Genomic DNA, 19,169 nt, shown 5'->3' on the forward strand with positions numbered 1-19,169 from the left:
ACACGAATCAGGGTGACAATCATTAAAACAAAGACTTTTATGTTGCGACGAGAGCTATTTACAAAATTTCTATCACCAACTTTCTCCTCCAAAAGTGGAAATATTTTGTTGACCCCCACCTACACAGGAAGAAAGTGTCATGATGATAAAATAAATCACAACGAAAATGGAAAGATTTAGGTGTTCATTTTTCCTGTGCGCTATTCGAGGTGGAACTCTAAAGAAATAATCTGAAAATGGTACGATGAACCTTCTACCAGGCACTTAAGTGTGAACTGTAGGCTATTAATGTAGATAAAGAAAGATTATTAAATGCAAACAACGGATCTTTCCTTGACATAATAATGCACAGAAATTGTTGCAGTATTGCACCGAGAAAGCAGAATGAAAATGTTTGAGGTCAGCTGATTTCAAAAATGTTGAAATGAGTGCACTGATTGTAGCACTGTAATATACTGTTGTTATCCCCAAAAATTAGGTCACGCTAATGTCTGTTGATTCATCAGTTATAATGTTATGCAAGCTGTCACTGATATCTTGTCATAGATTTTCTACAAAATAAGGCCTTAGTACACGTTTTATAACTGCACTATGCTTTGTTCTATGTATTTGAAATTTTCTGGGAACTTCATTGTCTAAATTTCCTCACATTCAACTCATTTAACAACCACATGATATGATCACACAATGGCAAAAAACACAAGGGAGCCCTCAGCTTGATTCACTTCTAAAGATTCTTTCACCGTTTTAAAAGGTATTTTTGTTTAGTGTGTTGCACCAAAAATTCTTTCTAACCTGTTTGCAAATTTAGTATCGCATAGTGTGTAGGTTCTTTAAATGACCTACACATATAAATAAATATTCATGCTATCCTCGTGCAGCAAAGATATTGTAATGAGGTATGATCATCTCAGTACGCTAACAGAAAACTGAACAATAAAATATCAATTATTTTATGTACTTCATAGTTTTTTTTCACCAATCTCTGTCTCTTTTGGTCTTTTCAGCTGGAGTCAGAAAGACATATGTAACCGCTCTCTCTCATTAATGTGCTAAGTAAAAGTTATAATATGCGAAAGTCGCAAGTCTTTATCCTACTACTGAGCTACATCCTAATTTCCTTCTCCTGATGTGCCAAGGATTTGCATTTTTAAATCGATATTTTTGAAGACGAAGTCAACACGAAGAGCGAATAGCCACCGCAGCCACACCGCCATTGTTCTATATCGTTGGAGGGAAAAGGTAAATGCCAAGCAGCACCCCAAAACTAAAAGGAATCAATGTTTATCCAATGTTCCACAACTGCCACAAGATTCTTAACACGCGGGCATCTATACCAGGGGGTTTCTGGACACAATTTTTGGTGCAGCTAAACAATAATTACTGCAGCTCTGAAAAACCCACTTCTCTCTCTCTCTCCCCAACCACTAAAGTAGCCATTCAGCATGATATTTCTGGGCATACTGTGCCTGTACTTTACCCACATATAACACTAAAACAAGAGCCAGTGATGTAAAAAGCAGCACATTAACATCAACACTACAGGTATGCACAACGCATGCAGCTGCAGATTTATTAATATTAGAATGCACAACAATACAAGGACAAAGATTGAATACTGTGTATTATAAATGTTTAGGTGATATAAATTTAAGACCTAGCAGATGTTAATAAATTAAACAGTTTTATTTTCTGTATGTTGATTAGATCAATAATTTTTAAAAGTAATTTTAATGTAAAACCACTCTAATAAGTTTAAAATCTACCATAATTCGCACTAGCCACTAGAGAGCTACTCAAAACCACCAGATTTCGTGGGAAATTACCAGATTTAGTGGGAGAACTACTAACTGGCACAGTGACAACACACAAATGCAAGTCTAAACAGAGAACAAAACTTAGCAATATGAGTATGTATTCTACAAAACGTGCAGGAAAGAGGAAAAGGTACAATCTATAACATGTCCTGCATGACTTCCCGATTTCTACAAACTTCGAGAAGTAAATCAATTAAAGAGACTAAAAAGCAAAGGACTTTCCACAATTGGGCAAAAACTGAAATGATGGGTTTTCAAAACGAACTGTCTTTTGTTTGACGATCATTAGCCAACAATTGGTAGAAATAAAGCAATAATCGGGAGGCAGGAGAAAAAGCTGCAAATCGGGAGTCTACCTCCTAAATCAGGAGAATTGGCACGTATGTACTATCACAAAAAGCCTGTCACTAACTTTTGAGCACCACTCTGCTGGCAAGGTTTTCGCTTTTAATGGCCTAATGAATATAATAGAGGGAAACATTCCACGTGGGAAAAATATATCTAAAAACAAAGATGATGTGACTTACCAAAGGAAAGTGCTGGCAGGTCGATAAACACACAAACAAACACATACATACAAAATTCAAGCTTTCGCAACAAACGGTTGCTTCATCAGGAAAGAGGGAAGGAGAGGGAAAGACGAAAGGATTTGGGTTTTAAGGGAGAGGGTAAGGAGTCATTCCAATCCCGGGAGTGGAAAGACTTACCTTAGGGGGAAAAAAGGACAGGTATACACTCGTGCACGCACGTGCGCGCACACACACACACACACACACACACACACACACACACACACACACACACACTAGCAGCCTTTACAAATGTCTGCTTGTGTCTGTGTTTGCTGTGTGTGTGTGTGTGTGTGTGTGTGTGTGTGTGTGTGTGTGTGTGTGTGCGCGCGCGAGAGAGAGTGTATACCTGTCCTTTTTTCCCCCTAAGGTAAGTCTTTCCGCTCCCGGGACTGGAATGACTCTTTACCCTCTCCCTTAAAACCCACATCCTTTCGTCTTTCCCTCTCCTTCCCTCTTTCCTGACGAAGCAGCCGTTGGTTGCGAAAGCTAGAATTTTGTGTGTATGTTTGTGTTTGTTGTGTGTCTATCGACCTGCCAGCCCTTTTGTTTGGTAAGTCTCATCATCTTTGTTTTTAGATATATTTTTCCCATGTGGAATGTTTCCCTCTATTATATATATATATATAAGCAGTCATGGGAAATAAAATCCCATTAAGGACAGTGAGATGTCATGCAGCCTTTAAGAGTTTTGCATCATGTAACAGTTTTAACACTTCCCTTACCAAGGACCAATGAAAAATATGATTGTATGCTGTCTTCTTGACTGCTGCAACTGCCCTGGAGTCTTTAGCTCCTTCCACATGGCTGACTACGGCCATATCCCCATTTTGTTGACAGCGAAAGACTCGCTGCATACTATGCAATATGCCTGGAAGTCTGACATCTCTGGACCTTGATGGCCTCAAACCTCCAGCCATTCAGGACTGAATTTCAGCTTGCTTGGTTTCTCCATGATATACTGCCAGAACACTGCGTGAGTTGCCACGACTGAGGACGGAGACTTGTTTTGACAACTCTCCAGCAACAATTAAAAGCTAAGGTGCCTTAGAAGGTGAGACATCGCACAAAAAATGGATTTTCCCCATGAGCCACAGATATTTCCAGCAGATTCTTTGATACCTGCAGCCCCTGCCTTTGTATTTGTGGAGGCCCAGCCTTGAAACAGTACCCACTGAATTCGAGAATAAAATATTCACAGTGTCGCTCATGTCTGAAATGGTCAGAGTTATCAAAACAAGATTTTGGAAAATGATAGCACGGAAAGATCTGAGTATTTTTCTACTTGATAAGCATGTGGAATTTTCTTATTTACTGCATTACATGAGTAACTGTAGACTTATGTAATGGAATGCTGTAATTTTTTAAAGTCTTTGATGGCTGCTGAAATGAGAATTAGTGTGGCTTTGAAATATGGTAAGTCAAGAAATTACACGCTTGTTTTTTTATCTCGAAAATGTGATTTTTCATAAACTTTTGTCCTGAAATGTTGTGTCATTTAATAAATCAATGTTTCACAACTGCAAGTGATTTAGAATGATAGTGAGATGACATTGAGCAAATTCCACTTGGAAGCAAGAGAAACATTGCTGTTACTTGAAATTTGCCACTTCTGAGTGAATGGTTTTCAAGAGACAGCAAGTTTTAGTTGCTACAAATATAATAATGGACCAATGACCATAACGAAAAACATACAACTGTACCATGAAATACCTTGTTTGTGAAAACTGACATATGAACATTAAAAAAAAAAAAAGAGCATACAAAGAAATGGTTGAAAAATTTCTTGACAGTATTACAAACATGGACCACAATGTTGTTATAAAAACTAAGCTACAAAATTTGAAATGAAGTTCCGGGGGGGGGGGATATCTTAATTTGTGTGACCATATTGTCCGTAGTTGTTTTGTAATAACTGAAGGTATTTTAAATCCGTCTTTACAGCTATGATACAAGAGACAATAGTGCCAAACAAGGAAATATACATAAAAAAAACTTCATGAGCAGATGGTGCTTCCTGATGCCCGCAAAAATCGAAAGCACTAAAATTAGCATATTTTGTAACAAACTGTTTTTAGAGAAAACTGTTTGGAGAAAGCAAGCCAAATGGTATGTGTGTTTCATTAAGACCACTGATGTTATTTTATTTCAATACAATGAAACACATATGCTGACAAAAACATGCGTTTCCTTGGAGTCGCAAGACGAATTTAAAATACCTTCACTGATTTCAGAAATAACCTCAGAAAAAAAGTAGGTGTTTTGAAAGAAGTGTATAAGGCAGGGAAGAGTTGTGTCAACCAACAATATAGGTGACTAGCAATAAAATGTTGGTTCTACTATTCTCGTTCTTGCCGTTCTTACCTACTGTGATACGTCTATTATCATGTGATTTTTCTTCCAAGAAATATATGAGTACATAGCATACAAACCATCAGCGACTTATCGTCCATACTTTCTAATACATAAGCTACTTTTGAAGCGTCAAAATATACTAAAATAAATAAAATATCCATAAAACGCTGCACTACACAATGTACTTGCGGTGAGGCAGTCGCAATTCCTGAAATCCATCGCCCGTGGCCTCTAACCCGCCCAGGAGCACTGCAGTCTGGGTCCATGGATAAACCACGAAAATCCACCACATTATACCACACAAAAAACAGAACTGGCCTCCGGGCAGATTGGTGAGACTAAATCCCATGGGCACATCCTGCACATTAGTGGGAAACTACGAGCTTCAGATCGGCAGGCCTGATCCATTAGAGATACTCACAAAAATGGACTGAGGTTTTGGCCCATTACATAAATCCATTGGTGGTCAGATATTCACAAGTCACAGACAGAATGTTGTTGAAATGAGACCATGGTGATCAATCCATGCGACACATAACTTGTGCAAATAATCAGAGAATCAGAACTTAATTTTTGGCCACAGCCTTTGTCAAAAAAATGAGAGAGCACGCGCGTGGCCCCCCCCCCCCCCCCTCCACACACACACACACACACACACACACACACACACACAGAGAATCACTCGGGGGACAACTCACAGATGCATGTCCGCCATCTCTGGCTGCAACATCTACAGTCTATGAGAATCAGATCAAGACAAACCACTCCTCATGCCTCCCTGCCTCTCATTGGCCACTGCTAGACTAGTGACAATAATTGGTGGCAGCACTGACTGCAAGCTGATGGAAGTGGTAGGAAGGGGAGAAGCAGTAGGAATGAGGGAGTGGGGAAGCGGCACACATATTCAGCTGCGCCCACCTGGCAACAATGCCCAGACATCTCAGTGAACAAACCATTTCATCTACTGAGACAAAAACGAGATTTTTTCCACCCCCCACCCCCCTCCCCAAATTTACCTGAAACGTTTGAAATTTCCTGATTTCCAGAACTTGTGGCAATCTTCATCTGTTGAGTTCTCCAGCAAAACAATTGTAACGCAATGGGCATTATAAATTTTTTTCCTCAATGATGCTTCGGTGCCATCATGATAGCACGCAGTTCAGCACCATATACAGTATATACATCAGAGAGACTTTTTAAATTATATTTGGTGGATAAGTCTAAAATAGTTTTAGGCCTCTTAAGAAGTCGAAATGTATTTTTGTCGCATCCTGCTTTAAAGCCATTAATACCCGTCACACTCATTTCTTTGCGTAAATCCCCAAGGCCTTATTGCTCACTGACAATCGTTAATATCCTGATGGTGAACAGCATCTGCCTGGCAGGCTCTTACACAGCAAATACAGTCACCCTAGGATTATACAAAAGTCTGATAAAATTGTAGTCCTGTATATCTGTCAGATATATATGTCTGCGCGAGAGAAAGAGAGAGAGAGTGTGTATACCTGTCGCTTTTTCCCCCTAAGGTAAGTCTTTCCGCTCCCGGGATTGGAATGACTCCTTATCCTCTCCCTTAAAACCCACATCCTTTCGTCTTTCCCTCTCCTTCCCTCTTTCCTGATGAAGCAACCGTGGGTTGAGAAAGCTTGAATTTTATGTGTGTGTGTGTGTGTGTGTGTGTGTGTGTGTGTGTGTGTGTGTGTGTGTGTGTGTTTTATTGCGTCTATCTACCAGCGCTTTCTCGTTTGGTAAGTCACAGCATCTTTGTTTTTTATATATATAACTATTTATTTAAATTTACTTTTCTTCCAGTGTTTGCTTTCACTGTTCAGAGAGATGGTAGCTTTCTACAACTGATATAAAAAATTGCACACAAAACTTTTTGAAGAAACAATTATGAAATTCAGTATGTGTTTAAATATATTTCCTAAAACAATGTCATGCAGTCAAATAATGCAGTGAACCCACGCTATGACTATTTCCAAAAAGAAAAGTCGATTATATTTTAACACTCTTGGCTATATCTATAGATCATCAGCTTAAAACAACTTCATTTCATCCAATAATTATTACAAAGGTCATTATAATAATAAGAATACAGTGTATGTAGTGGCTCACCATTATCATCTTGTTCTGCCTGATAATATTTTACATGTAGTCTTTTGCCAACTATTTTTTCAATTCTTGCAACCTTCATCCTTGATATTCTGTTCTTGTCCACAACTTCCAAGTTCATACCACACCTTTTAACAGTATCAAAAAACATGTGTTTTCAGGAATTGATTAAAATTATATCACATTGTTTATTGTATCTACAACTATTTTCTGGGTCTAACAAAATATTGTATGATATGGAATCATAAGGTAAATTCATATTTAAAACAAATCAGAAGTCAATTAGGAATGCTGTTCCACATCCAGCAAAATACCTATCAGAGAGTACAACAGACGGGTAGCTAAAAATACCCAAAACTGTCTCGACAACAAAACAAGTGGCTAAAAAGTCCTGAAATATAATGCCAATATTAACATTTTGGGATACTTTTCTATCAAATTATTTACAGCAAATTGCCAGCAATTAGTTTCATTTAGAACATATCAGTAATGAGCTAGGTTCAGTGCCGTGGAATCATTACAACCACAGTTAGAAAATCATGCAAAATTCTATGACATGTATCAAAAATCTTTTATTATTCTAGTTAATGTTTTATATGTATGAGGGTTGACTGAAAAGTAATGCCTCCATCTTCGTAACTCTTCAACAGTTGGCAGCATCGGTATGCAGCAGGTACTGGCTTGTTCCGTAGCCTCTTCTCTGCAGCTCCAGTTGGCAGGAAGCTTCAGCACTGAACAGTTGCGTTGTTAAAGTGTTAAGTATGGTACCCTGCGCAGACAGTCAGTCAATGTGATTTAAGCAACGTGCAGTCATTGAATTTTTGTCAGCAGAACATGTCACCTCAAAGGAGATTCATCAGAGAATGAAAGCAGTTTATGGTGACACTGTTGATGTGAGCACTGCGCGTCGTTGGGCAAGTATATTTAAAGATGTTGAGGGGGGAACATCTGACCTGCGTGACAGAGACTTGGAACAACCACCGAGTTCCTCAAGCAAATTGTTGACAGATTGATTCATGACGATCGTAGTTTTACTAGACAAACTGCAAACATGATCGGCATTTCACAAGAATGTGTGGGTCACATTATTGCTTTGCTTGGCTATCGGAAGATCTGTGCACTATGGGTACCCCGGATGCAGACTCCTGAAATGAAAGCACACGGACTTGAAATTTTCCAGGAACTCCTCCTGCATTACGAGAATGAAGGTGACGCCTTTCTCCATTCAACTGTGTCAGGAGACAAAACGTGGTACACCATTACGACCCGGAGATAAAACGTCAGTCCATGGAATATGGACACAAAGACTCGCCCCAGAAAAAGAAATTCAAGATGCAGCCCTCAGCTGGAAAAATCATGGCCAGTGTTCTGGGACGCCGATGGCGTTATCCATGTTGATTTCCTTGATCGTGGAACAACGATAAATTCAGAGCGTTACATCACAACGCTGCAAACTCTGAAACAATGGCTAACAAGGATCCAAAAGGAAAAGGGAAATGTTTTCCTGCAGCATGACTATGCCAAACCACATACTTCACGTGCCACCACAGCAGAACTTCAGAGACTGAATCTCACCATCGTATGGCATCCTCCATACAGTACAGATTTAGCACCAACTGAATTCAATCTGTTCCCGATAATGAAAGACAACCTGCGGCGACATCATCATGCTTCTAATGAAGATGTTGAGAGAACTGTGAGACTGTGGTTGCAGAAACAGTGTGTCAACTTTTTCCGTGATGGCTTCAGAAAACTTGTTCATTATTGGCAGGTTGGCACAAATGTATCCAATATGTGGGAAAGTGAATATTGGTACTTAAAGATCACATTCTAAGGATTATTCCTGCGTTTGCTTTATTAAAATATTCCCATCCAAACCCAATTAACGAAGGTGGAGGCATTACTTTTCATTCAACCCTCATAACAGGTTCCTTGTGAATGATAAAATCAGCGAACGTGATCATTGTTTCTCGGTCATGTAATACTTGGTAATGTGTTACAAGAAGATTCATGGTACTATTTGAGATTTCAGTAATAGAAAGACATAAAATGCGGCTGGGTACCTCTGTTTGTAACAGTTAAACATAAAGAAAATGGCAAATCCTGTAGACCAACTAGTTTGTGAAGAAGCAAGTAAGACAGCAGTGTAAATATTTGGTTAGCAAAAACAAAAGTTTGTCCATTATAACAGATGATAGTAACTACACTAGTTAACTTCTACTGAAAATTCGATTATTATATTTTACAGGCAAACATTCATTTTACTGAGACAGTATTTTAGGTTAATTCATAATTAAAAGTACGAAGTCATTTCACTATATTGCTATTATTAAATTAAATGTAAATCTCCGACTTTTTCCCCACATCCCAGAGATCACTCCCAATGGAATCCCCCAACCATAACATAATCTAACAATGGAAAATTCAGAATGGAAGAACAAGAACCTGAAGTAGGATAAGACTGCTACTCATCACATAAAGAAGGTGGGGGAAGCAGACAGGCACACTGAGAGTCGATTGTTGTATGTAATCAATAAATCAGATGACATCCTTCTTCAGATGGTGGTGGTGGTTGTTGGGATGTTTAAGGGGGGGACTAAACAGCTAAGGTCATCAGTCCCCCATTCCAAAAACAGGCGAGACATAAATTCGCGGAGCAGGTAAAACCCCAAGGGGAAGGAGACTCCCCCCCAGGCACTGAAAGAACACGAAGTAGGCAACGAACACTACAGACAAGAAGAGTACAGATGAACACCAGACAGAAAGAAACAGAAGAAAAGAAGATGGCCGGAAACTGGTTGACTGACCACGAGATCAAAAAAAAGGGAAAGAGTCAACCATCTTACGACACACTAAAATCTGCAACCAAATATGAGAGACTCGAGGACAAGAGACATAGAAACGGAAAGGGACAGGACCTCCCTAAATGGAACCATAAAAAGGACTACCACGGATAAAATTTAAAACGTCGTCAGCCATAGAGGCATCGTCGCATAAAAGTGCCCGGGAGATTAAAAGATTGCCGGAGGGTGCGCAGTCGGGGACACTCCAACAAAATGTGGGCGACCGTCAGCCGGGACCCTCACCGACACAGGGGGGGATCCTCCTGACGCAAAAGATGGCCGTGCGTCAGGTAGGTATGGCCGATGTGGAGCCGACACAGGATTACAGAGTCACTGCGGGCTTCTCGCCACACATCGGTCGTCTCCGTAACAGCCCGCAGTTTATTCGGGGATGTCAGGCCACGCCACTCAGCAGCCCACATCCCAAGCACCTTACGGCGCAACACCAACTGCTGATCTCGAGCTGGGAGGCCGATCTCCAAAGCTGGGGCGTCGATCGCCCCTTTGGTCAGCCTGTCGACATGTCCGTTCCCCGGGATGCCAACGTGACCTGGCGTCCAAACAAAGACCACCGAACGACCAGAGCGGGTAATGGCGGAAACAGACTCCCAAATAGAGGATACCAGAGGAGAAGAGGGATAGCAGCGGTCGATGGCCTGGAGGCTGCTCAGGGAGTCACTGCAGATGACTATGGACGTACCTGAGCAGGAACGCATATGCTCAAGATCGCGCAATATGGCCACCAGCTCTGCAGTAAAAATACTGCAGCCAGCTGGCAAGGAGCGCTGTTCAACATGGGCAGCGTGAGCAAAAGCGTAGGCAGTACGACCATCAACCAAGGAACCATCAGTGTAGACAGTCTCACAGCCCGAAAATGAGGCGAGGAGCGCAAGAAAACGGCGACGGAGGGCCACAGGCGGAACCGAGTCCTTGGGTTCCTGTGCCAAGTCCAGACGGACGGACAGCTGGGGCAAACACCTGGGAGGCGTAGGTGCACAGACCCGGAAGGGAGGCAGAAGAGGGAATGACCCCAGTTCCAACAGCAGGGACTGGACGCGGACAGCTATGGAAAGCCCAGACCGAGGTCGCCGTTCGGGCAGATGGAGGACCATGGCAGGGAAAAGCAGGCGATGATTGGGATGGCCCGGCGAGCAATGCACGTGGACAGCATAGTCGGCGAGCAGTCGATGGCGGCGAATCCGCAGCAGGGGAACCCCGGCCTCCACCAGTAGACTATCCACGGGGCTCGTACGGAAAGCGCCAGTTGCAAGCCGAACCCCACAGTGGTGTATGGGGTCTAACATCGTAAACACTGAGGGTGATGGAGACCCACAGGCCAGGCTCCCATAATCAAGCCTCGACTGCACAAGGGCTCTGTACAATCGCAACAGCGTGCAGCAATCTGCACCCCAAGACGTGTAGCTCAGGCAGTGGAGGGCGTTGAGGTGCCGCCAGCATTTTTGCTTCAGCTGAGTAATATGAGGAACCCATGTGAGCCGGGCATCAAAGACGAGTCCTAAGAAGCGGCAAGTGTCCACCACTTTAAGCAGGTGGCCGTCGAGGTAAAGTTCAGGATGAGGGTAGACCGTCCGACACCTGCAGAAGTGCATAACCCGAGTCTTGGCTGCAGAGAACTGAAAACCGTGAGTCAGAGCCCATGATGCTGCCTTGCGAACGGCTACTTGCAGCCTGCGTTCGGTGACTCCTGTAGTCGTGGAGCTAAAGGAGATGCAGAAGTCGTTGGCATACTCATGCAATGTAGCAAGGATGTGATGCCTCCATGTGGTGTCATACGCCTGTCCGGAAGGACTCCAGAAGAAGAGAGTGCAGCTTTTGTGTTCCCTCACATTTCTGTCTCGTTGCATAGCCGTCGACGTTATACCGAAGTTTCTGAAGATAAAGCGACTGTTCTATTCGGGAAAGGCACAACGCATTTTCAAACGGACTGAGGAGGCCTTACTACTGCCAGCAAGAAACCAAATGTATGGTTCCGATACATGGATGACACGTTTGTGTTGTGGAGACATGGTAGGGAGGAACTAAGCCGGTTCCACGAACATCTGAACAGTATAAACTCCAGAATTCAGTTTACAATGGAGGAGGAGGTAGGCGGCAAACTACATTTCCTCGATGTGCTTGTGTTTAGAAACGAAAATGGTAGTTTGGGCCACTCAGTGTACCGCAAACCCACGCGCATGGACCGTTATTTGCACCGGGATTCGAACCACCACCCACAACAGAAGCGGGGTGTTATCAAGACGTTAGCGGACAGAGCTAGAAATATTTGTGAACCTGAGTCGCTCGACGCTGAGATGGAACATCTCCACGATGCACTAACGAAGAACGGATATTCGTCCACGAAATAAAACGTGTGTTGAGGCAGCCACGCAGAAATCACACTGACGTACAGGCTACTGCAAAATCTAAGGTTTTCCTGCCGTTTGTTAAAAATGTAACGGAAAGAATAGGGAGGATCTTGATGAAGCGGAATATTACCGTAATTTACAAGCCCACCAGGAAGATACAGGAATACCTTAGGCCTGCCAAGGACGCTCGCAAACCACTGGAAAAATCTGGAGTGTATAGGATCCCATGCAGCTGTGGTGATGTTTATGTGGGTACCACTAAAAGAACTGTTTCTAAACGTTTGGAAGAGCACAAGGGAAATTGTAGAAGAGGAGAAATGGAACGATCAGCTGTTGCGGAGCATGCTTTCCAGCCAGGGAACCACAATATTCGTTTCGAGGAGACGCAAGTACTAGCGGCCACGAGCGGATATTACGAAAGGCTCTACAGGGAGGCAATCGAAATCGCTTAACACCCAAATAATTTCAACCGAAAGGAGGAGGGCATCAAATTAAACGGTATATGGATGCCGGTGTTAAAGAAGATGTGTACCACTCGTCCACTACTGGGTGATGGCAACGGCGATCGACGGCGACGGACAGCGGCCAATTGCACTGACGTTTTCAAAGCATGTGACGTCACGCCGCGGCGCGGGGGCGCGCGGACATGGAATTTAGCGGCAGTCAGTAGTGAGCCAGTGTGTGTGTTGGTCCTTCCATCAAGCTACGGACCCCCTTGAAGATGTCTCCCGCAGTCGGAGACGAAACGTTGAGAATCATCACAGAATTCATCAACCGACCACGGCATAACAGCCCGGATAATTATAATGGACAGAAGGGGTACTGGCGAGCTGCAGACAGAGTGGTGAACAAAGAGGCAAACCCCACCTGACGCTCGTTGACAGGCAGCATGGTTCTTATAGTATCCCCGATAACCGCGAAGGGCGGGGGTCCGCATTGCTGGAAACCAAGTTTCCTGCAGAGCAATGCAGAGAACAGGGGAAACACTCAGAAGCATCCGGAGCTCAGGCAGGTGGCGGAAATAACCGCCGCAGTTCCACTGGAGAATGGAAGCAGGAAGGGACTGGGAGGGCATGAATGCGACTAAGAGGCAGACGGCGCCTCAGAGCCAACTGCCGCCACCGGGGGAGAGGCAGCACCGGGGGAGAGGCAGCTGTGTCCATAGGAAAGGCCCCCAAGGGTTCCGTGAGGGCGAGATCCGCAGCAGAGGCGAGGATCTCCACCTCATCCCCGGAGCCAGGACTATGTACAGCAGGCGGTACTGAAACCGCTGGAACGTCCTTCTTCTTGGACACATTCCGTTCCTTCTTCTCGCATCGGCCCTTAGGGTGAGAGGGCTGGGAGAGCATCTCTGAAGGAGCGTCGGAGGCTGACAAAGATGCAGAAGCCCTACGACCAGCAGGTGGCGGAACCTTCAGCCACTGGCTGACATCTGGCTGGGTAGGAGAAGAAACGGAGGAAGGGAGAGCCCCGAGGGACCCCTTCCGCGAGATAGGAACTGGCAGAGGCAACGCCGGCAGAGAAGGAGGGAGAGGGATCGAGCCCCCCGGTTGTGGAGGAGATGTCACTCCCGAAGTAAGTGTGGGGGGAGCGACAGAAGAGGGTTTGCCCCCAACTGCTAAGGGGGCAACAGAGGAAGGCTTGCCCCCAGACACGAGGGGGGCAGACAGAGATGCACGGCCCCAAGGGCCCACTGAAGGCGGCACAGAGGAGGCGACAACCGCCGCTCGCGAGGGCGACGATAACGTGGCTGCAGCAAAAGATGTTCGAAGGGAAGGAGGATACAACCTTTCAAATTTCAGTTTTGCCTCTCGATAAGTAAGCCGGTCCAGGGTCTTTCCATTATCTTCCGCTCCTTATGAAGAACGGGGCAATCCAGCGAGCATGGAGAGTGGTGCTCCCCACAGTTGACACATACAGGTGGAGGCGCACATGGAGAATCGGGATGAGAGGGGCGTCCGCAATCTCGACATGTGGCGCTGGATGGGCAACGGGAGGACATGTGCCCAAACTTCCAGCACTGGAAGCACCGCATCGGGGGAGGGACGTAGGGCTTGACGTCACAACGGTAAACCATTACCTTGACCTTCTCGGGCAAGACATCACCCTCGAAGGCCAAGATAAAGGCACCGGTGGCCACCCTGTTAGTCTTGGGTACTCTATGTACACGACGGACAAAATGGACACCACGTCATTCCAAGTCGGCTCTCAGCTCGTCATCGGATTGTAACAAGAGGTCACGATGGTAAATAATCCCCTGGACCATATTTAAGCTACTGTGGGGAGTGACGGTAACAGGGACGTCACCCGGCTTATCACACAAGAGCAACGCTCGTGACTGGGCTGGGGAGGACGTCTTGAGGAGGATGGACCCATTCCTCATTTTAGACAACCCCGCCACTTCCCCAAAATTATCCTCCAGGTGTTACACAAAAAACAGAGGCTTCGTCGTAAGAAAGGAGTCACCATCAGTCCTGCTGCAGACAAGGTATTGTGGTACGTAAGGCTCCCGCTTGGCACTAGATCTACGTCCCTCCCATGGCACAGCCAACGAGGGGAACGACTGAGGGTCATATTGCACAGCATCAAAGTCTACTCTGCCTCGCTTAGAGACGCTGGTGGCCGTGCGACCACCAGCTTGGTGTGATTTATTGCACTTCATTGCGCCACATCCGCCCAGATGCCACCTACTCCGAACGAGGGCTCTCCCCAAGGGCGCCACCCAGCCAAAGCAATGGGTACCTGGCCGATATCCCATTGCCCGGAGTCCCCGTGCCCCAGACAAGATGGGCACATACTCCTAGGCATGCATGGGGAGGAAACAGCTCTGGAATCTGTAGTGCGATCCCTGCGTGGTCAGGGGGCTACCACCAAGAGGGTACATGACGACCCCACCACGACGGACTGGCTACCGTGCTGGATTTTAGGTGTTGAAAGGGTCCACAGTTGTCGTGGGCGCTAAGAAGGGGATTGCGCACAAGACGAGAAGGAGGCAACCCAGAAGACGTTGGGTGTAAATCCCGCCACACGACAATAGGTAACATGCAAGATGGTGGTGCATGATGGACCAACAGAAAAACACCACGTAAGGCGTCCTTCCCCAAATGGCACGCACTAACAACGGAAATTTGGAAAAAAAAAAGGAGGTCAAACCCAAGACAGGATCATCACAGAAGGCCGAAACGTTTGAGACTCCTTTTATTCGCTCTTACGACAGGCAGGTATACCGCGGGCCTATTCTTACCCCCACACCCGCAGGGGGACTTCTTCAGATGTAGGAAAAAAAAAAACCACACACACACACACACACACACACACACACACACACACACACACACACACACACACACATGCTCGCACAGGCGGCCACTCTTGTCCCCTTGCTCCAAGATCTGACTGCAGTGAGCTGTGATCTCAGCAGATATGAGTAGTGTGCAAACAGAAAAGGTGTGAGTGTTGGGAGAGGAGGGAGCAGCAGGCTAGGGGCTAGGGGTGGGGGAAGATGCTTTGGGGGAAAAAGGGTAGAGGGAAGAAGCAGAGAAGGGAAAGAACTATACAGATGTGTAGACGGCGTGTGTGAGGCTGGAATAGGAACAGAGAAGAGAATATAGACAGGTGACAGATAATGATTAGTGAAGACTGAGGTCAAGAGGTTACGGGAACAAAGCACATATTGCAGAGAGAGTTTCCAGCAGTGCAATTTTGAGTAGCTGGTGTGGGTGAGAAGAATTCAAGCACTCCATACTTCAGTTGTTGTTGATGTCAAGCACATTGTGTAGGACAGCGTAGTCTGCAACTGGGTGGTCTGGCTATCTCCTGGTCACAGTACGGGAATCATGAAGACAGGCAGATTGTTCTCATGGCCAGACAGAATGCCCAACAGTGTCTAGAGCTAAGTTGGTAGAACACATGGATGATTTCTCAGGTAGTTTTCCTCTGATGGGGCAGGTGTACCCAAGATCAGACTGGCATAGTTGGTAGTGCGGATAAGCAGTTGGAAACGGGTGGAACAGGGACGGACAAGGATACTACATAGTGGGTGGTGAAATATCATTGTTAGAGGAGTGGTGAGGTAAGTGCAGAGGGTATTTCGCATCTCAGAACATGGCAACAGCTAGCTGAAACTGCACAGAAGTTCATTCAATTGCTCCAATCCTGGGTGGTATTGAGTCCGAGGAGCGCACTTCATGGGTACACAGGAGGTGGTAGATGACTGGGTAGGTTAAGGTGAAGGAGATTCATTTCTAGACAAGATGGCAAAAGTGATTTCTGACTGTTAAGGTCTCAGCGAGACACTTGGTACATCTGGAGGGGATGCTCATCACTGCAGATGGAATTAACATGCATGGTGAGGCAGTGTGGAAAGGGCTTCCTCATACGAAATGGGTGACAGGTGTCGAAATGGAGGTACTGCTGGTGCCATCCAAGAGTTGGACGGTGACAACGAGGAAGGTGGTTTGTTGGCCTAAGGAGAACCAGGTGAGGTTAGTAGGGGAGAAAGTTTTGAGATTCTGGTGGAATGTGAATAGGCTGTCCTCACACTCAATCCAGATCATGCACCAGCAGCCGATACAGATGGACTTGTTACACAAGTAGTTTCAGCTCTTGGCAGAAAAACTTCATTTGCAGGAAGCCGCTGCGTCCCAGGGATTGGTGCCCCATGCACTCAACACCACATTCTGTCCTCCTTTCAATGATGCTATGGAGGACTGGGATACATATTTGCATCAACTGAAGCAACGTTTCACGGTGTTTCAAGTCACAGACAATTCCTTGAAGTAGTAGCTCTTTCCATCCTGGGTGTCGCCGGACATGTTTTTTCTCCTCTGAAAATTGGCGTCTCCGTCTGACCAAGTTGCCCTCTCATTTCAGGAGATATGCACTCTGCTCTCTAATGCTTATACCCAGCAGTACCATATGGTTGCCTCCACAGTAGAATTTCATCAATACCATAAAAACCCAGAACAATTATATCACTCGTAGTAGGTCAGTGACTTACAAGGCCTTAGCCGAAAATGTGATTTTACTTGCGCTAATCAATATTGTAGTACTTTCTACACCGAATCCTTAATTTGTGATCTGGTGGTTCAACTGGTGCCTGACCCGTAGGTTTGCATGGCAGCACTGAAACTGATTAACGCGTCTTAGGACATCTTGCGCATCACTCATTAGTGCAAAATTGCATAGAATGATTCACGGCAATATCGCAAGTGGAAGCAGTAAACACATCACCACATGCACTGCCCCAGCATCATATATGGAGGAAGACCAGCAGGTTGAAGCAACATTGTGATTTGTCTTTGTTGGATGTTTCTATGACTTCAGAGCCTCCAGCCGTCCCTTGACGACGACAAAGGGGGGGCCATTCCCTTCATGCCCACAGCGTTTTTCCTATCACTCCCAAGCAGACTGCCCAGATCGCTGGGGTTCTTGTACACGCTGTGGCAAGGAGGGGCACCTCCGCTCACTATATCAAAGTCTCATGACCCAGCCCCATCCTGTGCCGTGACCAGACCAGGACACAGTACACATGCTGCAGACAGTAGTCCCCCCCCCCCCCCCCCCCCCCCCCGGGTAACTACTTCATGCAGAAATTGTTTCTCACACTTAGCATGTTGCACCAGTACAATCGTTTCCAGGTGGATGCTGGGCCCACCATCTCTTTGATCAATCAGGGAACTTATGTCCAGCTGGGTTCACCTGAATTGCCACTGTCCTCGTGCAATTTGATGGCCTATGGTAACAGAGCAATTCCTCTTTGCGGGCAATTCTCAACTGCAGCAACTTACAAATACGTCACCCGGCTTTTGACATTCTTTGTCATTGACCATCTGTCGGCTACCAACATTTTTGGCCTTGACGCCTTCACGGCTTTTGGATTTTCTACAAGGTGTACAACTTTGCGTCTGCCGTTTTTTTCCCCAACATTTGAGGCTTTAATGAAACAAATTGGTTACACATGTATCATTCAAAGTATTTTCCATCGCTGGCCACTACTTTCTCCCATCTTTTGGGCAGTGTACAAATCCCGCATTGAAAAAATTGTTCATCTTTTGAAGCGATCCATGAATCAATCCAATTTGTGACTTCTTCGTGAGATCGGAAGTGTTGGTCAGCCAGGCCATGCACCATTGATCCAAACAGGTGACAGTCAGAGGGAACAATGTCTGTAGAATACGGCGGGTGGGGTAGGACTTCCCATTTTAACATTTCCAAGTACATTTTTACCTCTTTTGCAATGTGGGGTTGAGCATTGTCATGCTGCAAAATCACTTTAATGTGCCTTTCGCTGTATTGCGGCCATTTGTCTTTTAATGCTCTGCTCAAACGCATTAATTGCATTCGATAACGAACACCTGTGATTGTTTCACTTGGTTTTAACACCTCATAGTACATGACGCCAAGCTGGTCCCACCAAATGCAGAGCATGATGTTAGAGCCGTGAATATTCTGTTTGGCCGCCAACATGGAAGCATGGCCGGGATATCCCCATGATTTTTTGTGTTTAGGGTTATCGTAATGAACCCATTTTTCGTCCCTGGTTACAATGCGATGCAGAAATCCCTTCTGTTTTTGCCTCTGAAGCAACTGTTCACAAACATACAAATGCCATTCAACGTCTCTTGGTTTCAGCTCACATGTGACCCAAGTTCCTTCTTTCTGAATCATGCTCATAGCCTTGAGACGTTTTGAAATGGTTTGCTGTGTCACTCCCACTAATCATGCAAATTCATTTTGAGTTTGAAGCGAGTCTTCACTCAGCAATGACTCCAATTCTGCATCTTCAAAAACATTCTCTTCCACCACTATGCCAGTCTACAACGTTAAAATCACCGTTCTTGAAGCGTTGAAAACACTCACAACACGTTCTTTCACTAATAGAATCCTGACCATATGTACTTGAAAGCAATCAATGAGACTCAGCTTCTGTTTTCTTCATATTTGAAACAAAACAGTAAAACCCCCACAACTGACACGAATTAGGCTCGTAAACTGACATTTTCAATCAAGAACAACTTTATGATGCAGACACAAATCGACTAATGTTTGAAAGAGGCTATGTTGACAGAGGTCCAAGCTAATTGCCTGATGTCTGCAATCTGT

The 19,169-nt window shown here is 45.1% G+C and overlaps 1 protein-coding gene across 4 annotated transcripts in view; it reads right to left on the bottom strand.

Moving 5' to 3' along the window:
* LOC126091908 (polycomb protein Sfmbt-like) overlaps positions 1 to 19,169 on the bottom strand; it is a 330,279-nt gene that overhangs the window by 74,800 nt on the left and 236,310 nt on the right. For all 4 annotated transcript variants that reach the window (XM_049907216.1, XM_049907218.1, XM_049907217.1 and 1 more), the window contains one exon: positions 6,860 to 6,984. In XM_049907216.1, coding sequence (XP_049763173.1) covers positions 6,860 to 6,984 — 125 coding nt within the window. The remainder of the gene's footprint in view (positions 1 to 6,859; positions 6,985 to 19,169) is intronic.

The sequence above is a fragment of the Schistocerca cancellata genome, chromosome 7 (assembly GCF_023864275.1).
Source record: "Schistocerca cancellata isolate TAMUIC-IGC-003103 chromosome 7, iqSchCanc2.1, whole genome shotgun sequence".
Classification (NCBI taxonomy): Eukaryota; Metazoa; Arthropoda; class Insecta; order Orthoptera; family Acrididae; genus Schistocerca; species Schistocerca cancellata.